Genomic DNA, 12950 nt, shown 5'->3' on the forward strand with positions numbered 1-12950 from the left:
GTACCATATTTATGGAGATACTTTCTCCTTCCTTCAATAAGGGAATCTCTTTAGGTGACCAATATTCCTCAGTAGCGTAACAAAATGGTAGACGAAAATGTGAGGACAAGGAGATAGTCCTGGTTCCCAATATCAAGACATGGTTCGGAGAGGCTATAAGATTGAAGAACAAGTACTCTTGATTCCTTCCGAAAGTCAGCCATAATGAAAGTATCATTTCTTTGACTGGCCCGAAGACAAGAGGTGGTCCATCCACCGTATGCACCTGATCAGGCATTTCCTTAGGAATGCAGAGTATGTGGTTTTCCGTGGTGCAGCTCTTGTCCAGATACAGTCCGCTGGCCCGCAGTCTAACAGGGCTAATACTCGTTCCTCTGTACCATTGGGTAGCCTCAGGAGCATAGGTAGGAGAAAAAGAGAGCTTGATGTTTCTTTTTAACAACAAATTGAAGGTATACCTGACCATACCGCCCTCTCCCTTTATACAGAGGGCGCAGCTCGGCGTTTTCCAATGGCTTTGGTGCACAAATAGGGCAGTTACGAATCATATGGATGGAAGAACCACAATATAAGCATAACCCTTGTTTCCTCCTATGTTCTCGATCAACTTCGGACAGGGGTTTTCAGGCTAAACCTTTCTGCATAGGTTCTTCTCCTATCAAATGAGAGGTTTCACGCAGAGAAGCATCCATTTTACAAGTAGTAGGATGTGCTGTTCCTGTATATTGCTGGAAACAAGCTTTTCTCTTCTCTAGCCGGTGTTCATTGAGACGGTGTTCAACTGACAAGGCCAAATCCATAAGACCAGCCATAGTATCAACTGGAGGGGATACACCAATTTGTCCTTAATTTCTTATCGAAGACCTCGGTGACAAAGAGTAACTAAAGTGCATTCCACCCCAGTGGTCTCTGCAGCTAGCTGTCTGAAATGAGTTATGCACTGCAGAGCATATTGGTTTCCTTGCTGGAAATCTTACAGGGCTTCCTCTGCTGAGGTTTCTAAGCCTGGTCTTTCAAACATTTGCTTGAAAGCAGAGAAAAAGGTCGTATAGTTGGACAATCGTGGACCTTCTGTGGCTACCATGGTTGTCGCCCAGATCAATGCAGGACCAGATAAGGCAATGATCAGATATCCAAACTTAATTCTATACACTGAGAACCGGGTTAAACAAAAGGCAAAAAAGATGGTCAATGAATCCAGGAATTCATTCAGTTTGTTTGGATCACCAGCATAATGAGGAATGGTGCTTGAGTCTGTTGGTACATCAGATGTCCTAGTTGCAAGAACTTACCATAACGCTAAATTTTCCTCTCACAATTGCTGCAAATCCTGAGGTTGTTGATGGACAGTCTGCATTAGGGCTTGTGCTGCCTCTGCAGATCCTTCTGGTTGCAATGCTTGAGGAACCACCATGGTATTAAGACCAAAATGGGTTTTTGGGCATTGCCATCTGTCACATTTGGAACTTCTCTTGCCAAATTTGGTGCATTGGGATGGTTTGCAATTCCGGTTCTTGCAGGTCCTGGTCTGTCCGAGGTAAGGGCAACCCTTTCCAGTAGCCACAGTGCTGCTGACAATGTAACGTGCAGACTATGCCTTCCAGAAGGAGTCCCAAAGAGGAAAAACCCTGAAGCAAAAATAACATACTGCAGGCGGAGACTCCAGGAATGGAAAGGAGGCGATAGAAGATTGCCACGGGTGAAGCCAGAATAAATCAGCAAGCAACAATCAGCCCAGAAGACAAGAAATGCAGGCAAGAACAAAGGCACTAATGAAATCCAAATAGGGACAGGAAGCGCCAACAGGAACGAAGATACATCAATCAGGAGTGAAGATTCACAAACACGAGCGAGGACACACCAGCAGGAGCAGGGAGTGTTACAACATAAGGAAATGAAAGATTTTCCCCTTTTATACCTAAAGATAGGATTTGGATAGGGAAACAGTAGTGAAACAGATAGATAAGGTTGCCATTTTAGAATGGTTTAACAAAACCTTTTCCAAGGCATTTCGGGAGCAAAACTGTTGGATCATGGGGAAAAGACTAGTAGGAAGATGGCCCCAAACTGGAGAATGGCAGCTGGAATGTTTGTTATGAGCATGTCCCAGGCCTGAGGTGAGAGATACTGGGCTAATTCAGGGTATAATGCCCGAAATGCTACAGGTATCGCAGTGGGCAACCGCATATATCTGCTGCGTGCCCAAGAGAAAGAGGAAGGCATTCCGGGCTAAACCACGGTACTCCACTGTAAAGGTGAGAGTGTCACAGGAGTACTCAAGACACTAACTATAAAAGCGGGACAAGAAATCACTGTGTGCCTGAAAGGAGGTGGGAGACGCCAAGTGGTGAACCGTGGCCCACAGCGGTGAGGATGAGGATGCAGCGGGCTGCACCACGGCGTATTATGTTCAGCCAACAAAAAGGCAGCAGATATAGCGGAACTAATAAATAACAAACCGATCTGACTTTTCATTACTGACATTTGGTACACACACACATATTCAGAAAAAACATCAATGAGCTCATCACAGATTGACACAGGATACTGCTTCATTATAATCTATACAAAAAAGCAATTGGTCGTGTCATCATGCACAAATATCACGCTTGCTGAAACCATCCCCTCTGCACACAAACAATATCCTGTTGAAAAGTGTGATTGTTACCTGAATTTCATAATTGAGTAAGCTGTTGAGAAAAATCCTGCTGCCTTCGGTCAGCAACAATTGGTGAGCCAGTTTGGAACCAACAGCAAAAATGATAAATTAATTGAAAACTTTATACAGTGTTGACCTCTTCTATCCTAGATGAAACACACAAATGGTGATGGGAGGAAGACTTTCAATAAGTCTAACCATGGCAATCGCTAGGGTAGCATTCCAACCCATAGTTCTTTTATCCATGATGCCACCTTAGATTAGACCCAGACATATGGAAATTAGTCTTGTTCCTGCTCCAATAGGAACAGTCCGGGTGGAACTGCCAAGCCAGGATTCTCTAAACCGGAACACAAGCAACCCAAGGTTGGTTTAGGCCTGATTGGGCATCTTCCTTCGGGTGTAGCTTGGTTCTAGTGGACAGTGATCAAGGGACCCATATCAAGGCATAGCCTTGGACACTTAGGACATCACATCAAACACATAAAAGGTGATGGGAGGAATGCTTGCAATTAGTTCAACCACTGACAATGGCTCAGGCAACATTGCAAACTATTGTTTTTCTTAGATTAGATCCAGCCATATGCAAATCAGTCTTGGTCTTGTTCCAATAGGAACTTTTCAGCCCAAAGTTGCAAGTCAGACCCTCTCTGAACCGGAACACAAGCAACCCCGGACCAGTTTCGGCCTAATTGGGCCTCTTCAGTCGAGTGTAGCTTGTTTCCAATGGGCCTAGATAGGCTGAAACTGGTCTAGGATTGCAGGTTGTTCCTTGTAGAGGGGGGCTTGCCTGGCAGTTGGGGATAGACTGTTCCCATGAAGAGCAGTGTCAGTGCTGATTTACATAAGATGGGCCTTTGTCTAGAATAGCACAGTGGGCAAAGACGACAGGTTGAAATTTTACCTGATCGATTGCCAGTGGTTAGACTATTTGCAGGTATTCCTCCCATCACCTTTTTGTCTGTATTATTTAACGCCCTAAGTGTCTACGGATATGGCCAGACATGGATCCCTTGCTCACTGTGCCATAGGATCTGAGTTATACCTCACTGACAAGATCTAAGAAAGCAGAAACAGGTCTGGGGTTGCTTGTGGTCTCTGTTGGAGGGGGCCTCAATAGGCAGTTTGGGATGGATTGTTCCCATGAAGAGTAGGGTCAGTATTGATATGCATTGGGGGTTTGTCTAAATTGGCACACTGGACAAAAAACAGGGGTTGGAATGCAACCCCAAGAGATTGCCAGTGGTTAGACTGTTTGCAAGCATTCCTCCCCTCACCTTTTGTGTATCTTATCTATCCTACAAGAAGTTAGAAATGACCCATGATTAACCCTTTGAGCACAGAGTAATTAACAGTTATGTCCTCTGCTGTGGTATTTGTGTGCCAAGGGCGCAACCGTTACGTCCTCGGCACACCACCGTCTAATCCCTCTGCTGTAAACAGCAGAGGGATTTCCTTTTTTTGTTTTTGCCTCGGGAGCGGGGGCAGAAAGCCCATTAGGCACCAGGGATGTTTTTTTTTCTTTTTATAAAAGTGGGGTGGGGGCTGCCCACAATAGGCATGCAAATGCCTCCACCCCTCAACACAAAAGGGAGAGTCTTTCTGCCCTACCAGGAGGCAGATGGGGGTTATTACCCACGGTCTGCCCTCGGGGGTCACAAAGCCCACTAGACACCAGAGATAAAAAAAACATTTTAGTACTTAGGCTGCCCCAAATGGGCACTATAATGCCCCAAGCCGCCCACAAATTTCTAGTCTTTCTGCCCCCCCCCCCCCCGAGGTGCAGATGGGGGCAATAGCCCCCGAAAGCCCACTAGGCACCAGGGATGATTGTTTATTTTTATAAAAGTGGCGTGGGGGCTGCCCACAATGGGCGATGCCAATACCCCCTCCTAAAAAAGTAGCCATTGTCTTTCTGCACCCTTTTTGTTTTGTGAACACATTTTGGCTGCTTCTGCCCCCCTTGGGGGAAGATCAGCAATATTTTTAGGCACATCTGCTCCCAAGGGGGGCAGAAACCCACTAGACATTAGCGAAAGTTGTCATTTTTGCCTTCTTAGATCTTGTCAGTAAGGTATAACTCGGATCCTATGGCACAGTGAGCAAGAGATCCGTGTGTGTGTGAACTGGAGTTCGGCTGATGGTCTGTGTTTACTGGCGTTTGCCTGGCTGTGTGTGAACATGCACTATGCTGGTGGTGTGTGTGGACTTGTGCTTAGCTGGCAGAGTGTGTGGACTAGTGCTTGGCTGGCAGTGTGCATGGACTGTTACTTGACTGGCGAAGTGCATGTACTGTCGCTTGGCTGGCGATATGCTTGGTTGGTGCTTGGCTGGCAGTGTGCCCAAATAGCACTTGGCTGGTGGTGTCCAAAAGGGCAGGTTGTTTTCATACTTTTTAGGCTGGCACTGCTTTGGGCACCCACACAAATGAGGTATCATTTTTATTGGGAGACTGAGGGGAACGCTGAATGGTGGGAAATGAGTGCTGGTGTGGTGATCTCACAACCTTGCCACACAGAAATGTGGGGAACATTTGACTTTTTAGCTGAATTTGAGGTTTGCAGGGGATTCTGGGTAAGAAAATGTTGGGATATCCACACATCCATGGACTCCCCCTGGTGTCTCGGTTTCAGAAATGTCTGGGTTTGGTAGGTTTCCCTAGATGGCCACCGAGCCCCGGACCAATTATGCACGTGCCCCCTATCAATGACAAAACAACCTGTTTTTGCAAGGGAGGCACCTGCATTTTTGGTACCTGGCTCAGCAGCCATCTAGGGAAACCTACCAGACCCAGACATTTCTGTAAAGTAGACATCCAGGGAGATCACGGAGGTGTGGCTTGCATGAATCCCCCAAAGTTGTTTTACCCACAATCCCGTGCAAACCTACATTTTAGCTAAAAAGAATCACGTTTTACTCACAGTTCTATGTGGGAAAGTTGTGGAATCACCAAACCCGCACAAATTACCTATCACCCAGCATTCCCACAGGTCTCCCGATAAAAATGCTACCTCACTTGTGTGGGTGGGCCAAGTGACTGTGACAGGGCGGGGCAGGGCCCAAAACGTTTTGTGGAGGCATCAAAATTATCGATTACAAAAATACCTGGGTTTGCAAAGGGGTCACCTGTGTTTTTGGTCCCGGGATCAGCGGCCATTAGGTAAACCTACCAAACCCAGACATTTCTGAAAACTAGACAGTCCAAGGAATTCCGGGAGTTATGGTTTGCATGTATTCCCCAACGTTTTCTTACCCAGAATCACCTGCAAACCCTAAAATTTAGCTAAAGAAATCACATTTGACTCACGTTTCTGTGTGGGAATGTTGTGGGATCAATGGGGCACACAAATGTTCTACCCCCCAACGTTTCCCCAGGTCTCTTGATAAAAATGGTACCTCACTTGTGTGGGTGGGCCAAGTACCTACAACAGGGAAGGGCCCAAAACATACTGTGGAGACATCAGAATTATCTATCACAAAACAACCTGGTTTTGGACGGGGGGCACCTGCGTTTTTGGTCCCGTGCCAGGCAGCCATCTAGAGGAACCTACCAAACCTAGGTATTTTTTTAAACTAGACACCCGGCGGAGTTCAGGGAGGTGTGGCCTGTGTGGATCCCACAACGTTTTCTTACCCAGAATCCCCTGCAAACCACAAATTTTGCTAAAAAATCAAGAATAGAATATTATGTTTAAAAAACAGAACTGGTTAGAATGGCAAAATAAGGAAAAAGAACAAATACATACAGGTTAAGTATTCCTCTGGGATGTTGCTGGGCCTCAGACGAGCTGCAGGGCCATAAATTACAGTAATATTGTTCACACTGTCGAGATAAGAGCTCAAATAGGCTATTTTTGTGCAGCTACCCTGTTCCATTCCTGTAAAAGCAAAAAACAATCTTCAAAACATGGAAGCATTAGTACAGGATACATACAGTAGGTGCTGAATTATTTCTGAAGTAGTAGCTTACCATATTATATTACTTCAACCAACTATCTTGTAACCAGTGTCAATACTTGCCAATGTAGGAAATACTTTAAAATAACACTAGATCAAGGATGGCGAACAATACACTCTTTTTCATAAAATAACAGATTGCCTGAGTCCAGTTTAGCAAAACTCAAATCCTTAGTACAAGCAAAATACTTTCCATGTCTCCCTCAACTCCTAAACGTTTACCAAATTTTAGCACCATCCTATAATTGTTCAGAGACTCAGTGAGGTATAGAACTGTTGAAAATGCACCCCCTGTGATCACTCCACTGGGTTCACCTTTTCTCTGGTCTTCATTTCTAATTTCCTTGAATGATATACCCTCTTTCAGCGTACACTGTGTAGTAAATCCCAAATGTATTAAAAAGTACAAACTTATCAATTTGCCATAATCATGAGGGGAACTGGGCGGGGGGGGGGGGGCTGTGCCTACTTGATTTCTGACCAGCCCAGTTACCTCTGCATTTCATTCATGCTTCTATGTGTTCACTCTACTATTTATTTCAATGTGTTTTTCTACCTTGCTGTTATTGTCTATTCACTGCCACTGGAATTAAGACCATATGTAACTGGCTGACAGGTGTTCGGAAGTTTCTGTGTGTTTGTATAGAACTATTCCTAAGGACTGATTTGATGTTAGTCTACACTGAAATGAGAACTTTTATACTGGAGTTGGTCTGCCCCCGAGTTCTTTTAAAACTGTGCCTAAACATGAAGGGAACTGATTTTACTGTGAGCAATGCACAGAATGTGGATATAGATTTTGAAGGTGTTGGAGAAAAGAAATTGCCCATGAAGAGTCACTGTCGCCAGCCCCATATGCGATTGATCAAGTTAGGGTTAGGAGCAACACATTTCCGCTCCCTCTTTCACACTTATTGTGTGTAGACTTATACAACTGGTAGAATTATAAACAGTCTTAATTGGGGGGCCATTTGATTTATTTCCTTTTCCCCATTAATAATACTGGGTTTAAGGAACACCCTTGCTCTTTCTGTCAGATCAGCAACACTGATTTCTGAAGATTAGTGCATGCCTCCCAAGGGCTTCTGAAAGGAAGATACTATCCCCCCCCCTTAACAATCTTGATGGAATGATCTATATCCTTTCATGGTATCACATACAGGAATAACCCATGCACCAACATAGCAGAGCATGAGCCGCTTCTTGCTCCTATCAGTGACTGCTAAAGAATCCACTCTGGGGATTGAGTTTGTATAGTTCTGCTCTATTAGAATCAAATGGTGCTATGAAATAATTCACAAACATTTTGATAAGGGGGAGGGTAATTCCCCTCCTGGTCTGTATGCTTTTCCACTGCTTGAAAGACCTCCCTTGTCTGTTTGCAAACCATACTGGGGTGCCCCCAAAGTGCAAAGATCTATCACGAATGAGTTTCTTTCTAATTTTCTAGAAAGATACTTTTTTGCCTCTCATTGGGTATCTGGCCAGTTTTGAAGAGAAACAATTCTGGAAAGGTATCCTGTGCTTTGGAGGTTAAACGCTCGGATTGTGATTATCTGTGCCCCAGATAGGGAATTCATATGTGTGTAGAATTCCCATACCTTGGGGTTCCGAATTTACTCGGTGCAGTAAATGCAATCTATAATGCAGCACTCTAAAATGGGAATTACATACTGTGTGCATTTTTCCCAAGGTACATTTGAGAAGAATGCTGAAATTTAACAGAAAAAAACAAAGGGGTTGCAATTTCTCTTTGCAGACTTTTCTCAATGACTCAGAATTCGGATATGTGCTGTAATATGAGTTACCAAGCATCAGATTTCCACTCAAGACTTTTAATCAGTGCCCTTGTAGATAATCAGAGAGTCCAGGGCTTGGCCTATTGTTGATGGGAATATCAGTTTGTTCTGGTTCTTTTATAGATAAAGGTACTGGTTGGCAAATCTGACTAGAGCAACCACAGGCATTTGTCTAGCCAACGTGCATCACCAGCAGGACTGCAATGATAGTTTTTACCACTGGGTCATTCAACGTCCCATTTGTAATTGTTAGGGGATGTTAATTTAAACTTGTAAAAGTGCCTGTTCACAGGAGTTTATTAGCGCTCTACAAATAAAAATGTAAAAACAAAAATGATTGGTCTCCCGGGAGCATCCATTCACAAAGTGAATACTCATGTTTTATACATTTTTACATATTTTAAAAGATTCAATTCAATTTTGCAGTAAAGTGTGAGCTTATTGCAAAGCTTTTACTGCTCCACAAAAGGCTAACTGAAATCTGGGGACAGCAATATTAAACTACATGGTAAATCTAGAGGAGAAGGAGATGGTGACCAAAGTCCACATGCCTTCCACTACTTGGAATATAGGCAGTGGGTCACCATCAATGGGCAGAGGGTTGGGGCTCAAATGGACATAGGAGCCAGCATTATTAGGGTATGGTGTCATCATACCCTAACAGACAAGGCGCATTTTCATTGTTTGGACTGGGCGCATCTTTTAAATGGTGCACCCGGCACAAACAATGAAAATGCGCACTATTATGGTGAATGCACTGCTCCCAGGGAAGCTGCAAACTCACGCTGCCATTGGGGCAGCCCATTCAGTGAAAAAACGGAGGGGCTGCTTTACAGCTGCTCCGTGTTTTCACTAAAGACAATTTACAGATTATCCATAAAACAAAGACAACAGCTCGGCCCACTGTTTTGAAAATACATCCAAACAAAGAAGACCAAGAACACAAACTGCCAAATCTAAGAAACACTATGTGTGCCTGTGATGCGAATACAAGAGGCACACAGCTTCAAAATCTTGGCTGCAGCTGAAACAGCTCCCTAGAGCGATAAAACTAGGGGCAAACGAAAAAGGTTATCTTGTGATTTACAAATTATAAAATAATAGAGGAATGCAAAAACAAGAAAAATAAAACGGTCAAATGCATGATCATTTGAATAATTTAAAAAAACTAAACCTTAAAAATAAAAATTCACGTGATTACCATGATCTGCTAAAAGGAGAAGGTTCAGACACTTGTGCAAGCCCATTTGTTTAAGACTGTTCAGGAGCATTCCAACGATGTTGTCCACCCTCATCAGGGCGCGAACTACCTGGAAACGAGGAAACATGTTTTTGTGCTCTTTGTATAACACAAGTTTACATCCAAATTAAACTAAAGTGCCCACGAATAATGCATCCAGACAGATAAATGTATCATACACATTTAGGTGCATGTGAGCTTTGAGAATTGTCGAATATTGTCCACTATTCCTTCTAAAAGGTAGCATGCTATAGACGATGAACGTCCCAAAATACAATTCACGTACATTGATGGCTTGAGCCCTATGTCCTCAGTCATCATGTACATAATAAACACAATCATACATTACCCAACCAATATTTAGTTAATTTTTATCATTTTGTGCATTGTATTACCGGAGGACCAGTTTTAATTGGAAATTTTAATTGCCCCTTTGTTGCTGGAATTTTAATTGCATATGTTGCTGTCTGTCTGTACTTTTATGGATATGTATCCGTATCCGAATACAGATGATACTGATTGATTGATTAGTTAATGTGAATATTAGTGATACTATTTTCTATAAACAATGCTTTATTTCAGTAAAAATGCTTTGCATACAAAGTTGCCCCTGTACACATTGGGAGTTTGCAAGCAAAACAGAACTAACTATGGCTGTATGTTTCGGTCACCCTGAATTGTCAGTGTGTAAAGTCTACACTTCCAATTGTGGGATGCCAGTCAATCTCGTTTATCAATGATTGAGTTATGGATGAACATTTGAGGGTCAGGTTTTGGGTGAGTCTGGAAATGTATTTATAAAAGCTGCGAATCGCAGAAAATGGAGTGACGTCGTTTCCCCAGCATCAGCCAAGGAGTCAAGCTCCCCGAGGCGATGTAACGCACACATTTATACATATGTTTTTTAAGCATGTGGTAAGTCAATTGTCTGAGAGGTTTCGATACTGTAAAAAGCAGGGATGAGGTCACGGTAGAAAGAACAGATGACCATCAAAAGTATCAGCATATGAACACAATTTCAACAAAAGCAGCAGTGTTCAAAAAGTTGAAGCCCAAAATGGGTGCTGGCTTTTCCAACCAGATGTGGGAAATCCCAGTTAACTTGTTAACTATTGTGAACCAGACATAATTGCCCTTATTTACAATTTGAGAGGATTTACTGCACTAGACCCATATGCAGGTCAGAGGGAGGAGATTTTCATTCAGCCGGGTCTGGTGGCTCAGTGAACGAATGCGTCCATTGCAGGGGCCTGTGTTCGACCTCATGGTCACAGGTTCAAATTCAGACGGGTCCACTCAGCCTTTCATCCATCTGAGGTCGATAAAATGAGTACCATTGAGTTGGGTAACAATGAACATCTGTTATTCAGCGCCAAGAGACCTCTGGGTGAACGTGCGCTTTACAAATACACGTTATGTTATGTTAGAGTGGAAATATGCATTTTCAGCTAGTACACCAACACACAATATTTGTTCAGATCATTTACTACATCATAGATTCCTTCCAATGCCTAAAAAGTGCTCTGCCACAAAGGGAGTAATTTAAGTGGAGGTGCTGCTCAACAGCATAGGGTGGCTAATACTGTCAGACGCTTATGATGACCGGTGCCTCTATATGCCTCATTAAAACACTTATGCTGTGGGAAGCTCAATAGTGGTTGACAGCAAAGATTTCAGTAAAGTCATCTCTAAGAAACCATTTTCCTAATACCTGGCTTCTTCTAGCTTCTCTTGAATCCCTCTTGGACCCCTCAGTGTGCTTTCTGAATGTTTTAGCAACAGTTTGTCAAGTGAAGAATGTAACTCTGCCCAGCTCAGCTGAGAATAAATAGATAGCTGTTAGGCCTCACCTTCAGACAGCTACCATGGTGCAAGACGACAACTATGTTAAGCAGGGTTCAGGCTCTAAGCCTAGTGTAAGTTTTCAGTATGGTCTACAATAGGTCTTTTGCAAACAGACGGCTAAAAGCTAATGGTCCCTGGTTTGATCAGTTTCTGACGTGGGTGCTAGGCCCAGCCTCACATGTGGTATACCAGTTTTATTGAGAGAAGAGTGGGAATGCTAGTTTGTTGAAATTTTTTGGATCTCTGCAGATTCAAAAACTTTCACTCACAGAAATGTGAGAAAACTGTGCAATTTTAACCTGCATTTGAAGTTTACAGTGCATTCTGGGTAGGAAAACATAGTGTGATCTATGCATGTCAGAGCATCCTGGACTCTTCTGGGTGTTTAGTTTAAAAAAATGTCTGGTCTAATGTCAGGTCCCCACAATTCTTACCTCCTGTTTGTGGAGAGATCCCACGGGGATGACAAGGGCAACCCCCTCCTGCGCCCTTTTCCTCCTGGAAGGACCAAATACACTAACCAGGTCAAAGAGGGAACTGGGGGAGGCTGCCAGGAAGCGGGTGAGGGCGATTTGGTAGATGTCGTGCTGGGGCACCTCCCGTGGTTCTTGGGGTCTGGTGCTGATATCACCTAATAACGATAGAGAGGATACAGGTGTAACAACTGCACCAATTTCAGGGGAACAGACATATGCACCTTAAACAGTGGGCAGACACTAGTAACACTAGCTATGCTCTCCTCAATGGTTACCTGAAAGAAGGCGCTCCTGCGCTGGGGTGAAGGGTCAAGGCGTGTGCGACTTCGTGCGGTTTACACGAGCTGCCAGGGAAAGGGTCAAGCGCTCCTGCGCTTTGTAGCGGGACAAGATCAAGCGTGAAAGAAACAAGCGCTCCTGCGCTGTCTTAGAGGGGCAAAGTGAGTGCGACTCCGTGTCGTCGCACGAGTCGCGGAATGACCAGGATGGAAGCGCTCCTGCGCTGACTTCGAGGGGTAAAGTAAGTGCGACTCCGTGCCGTCGCACGAGTCGCGGAAAGACCCGGGTTCAAGCGCTCCTGCGCTGATGTGGAAAGCAAAGTAAGCGTGACTCTACACGAGTCCTGATGGAAGTATCTGTGGGCGCCCTTGCGCGGTCCAGACGGAGGGTCTGGTTGCAGGTAGAGCCTTCGCTTACGCTCCTGCGTATCCTGCGAAGCTCCGTGGAAGGATCCGAAGCGCTGATGTGGGCGTCTTCGTCTTTGAAATACCCAATCAGACGGAAGCGCTGGCCGGCCGGTGGCGTCAGCTGTGTCGACCTCAGCTACTAGACTGCTACCCTGTTTGGAGTCTGTAGGGGGAGGAGTCTCGTTACAGATGAAAAAGCCTCGCTTCCGTTCGTCAGGAAGCGAAGAGGCGAGCGAGAATATGACAGCACCCACCCCTAAAACAGTCCAACTCGTGGTTCAAAGAGGG

The 12950-nt window shown here is 44.4% G+C and overlaps 1 protein-coding gene across 1 annotated transcript in view; it reads right to left on the reverse strand.

The window, feature by feature from the left end:
• The window catches only part of ENPP1 (ectonucleotide pyrophosphatase/phosphodiesterase 1), a 519644-nt gene that overhangs the window by 185614 nt on the left and 321080 nt on the right, over positions 1-12950 (reverse strand). The window contains exons 12-13 of the mRNA XM_085611568.1: positions 9617-9725; positions 6406-6537 (exon numbers count right to left, since the gene is read on the reverse strand). Of these exons, the coding sequence (XP_085467694.1) occupies positions 6406-6537; positions 9617-9725 (241 nt within the window). The remainder of the gene's footprint in view (positions 1-6405; positions 6538-9616; positions 9726-12950) is intronic.

The sequence above is a fragment of the Triturus cristatus genome, chromosome 6 (genome assembly GCF_964204655.1).
Source record: "Triturus cristatus chromosome 6, aTriCri1.1, whole genome shotgun sequence".
Classification (NCBI taxonomy): Eukaryota; Metazoa; Chordata; class Amphibia; order Caudata; family Salamandridae; genus Triturus; species Triturus cristatus.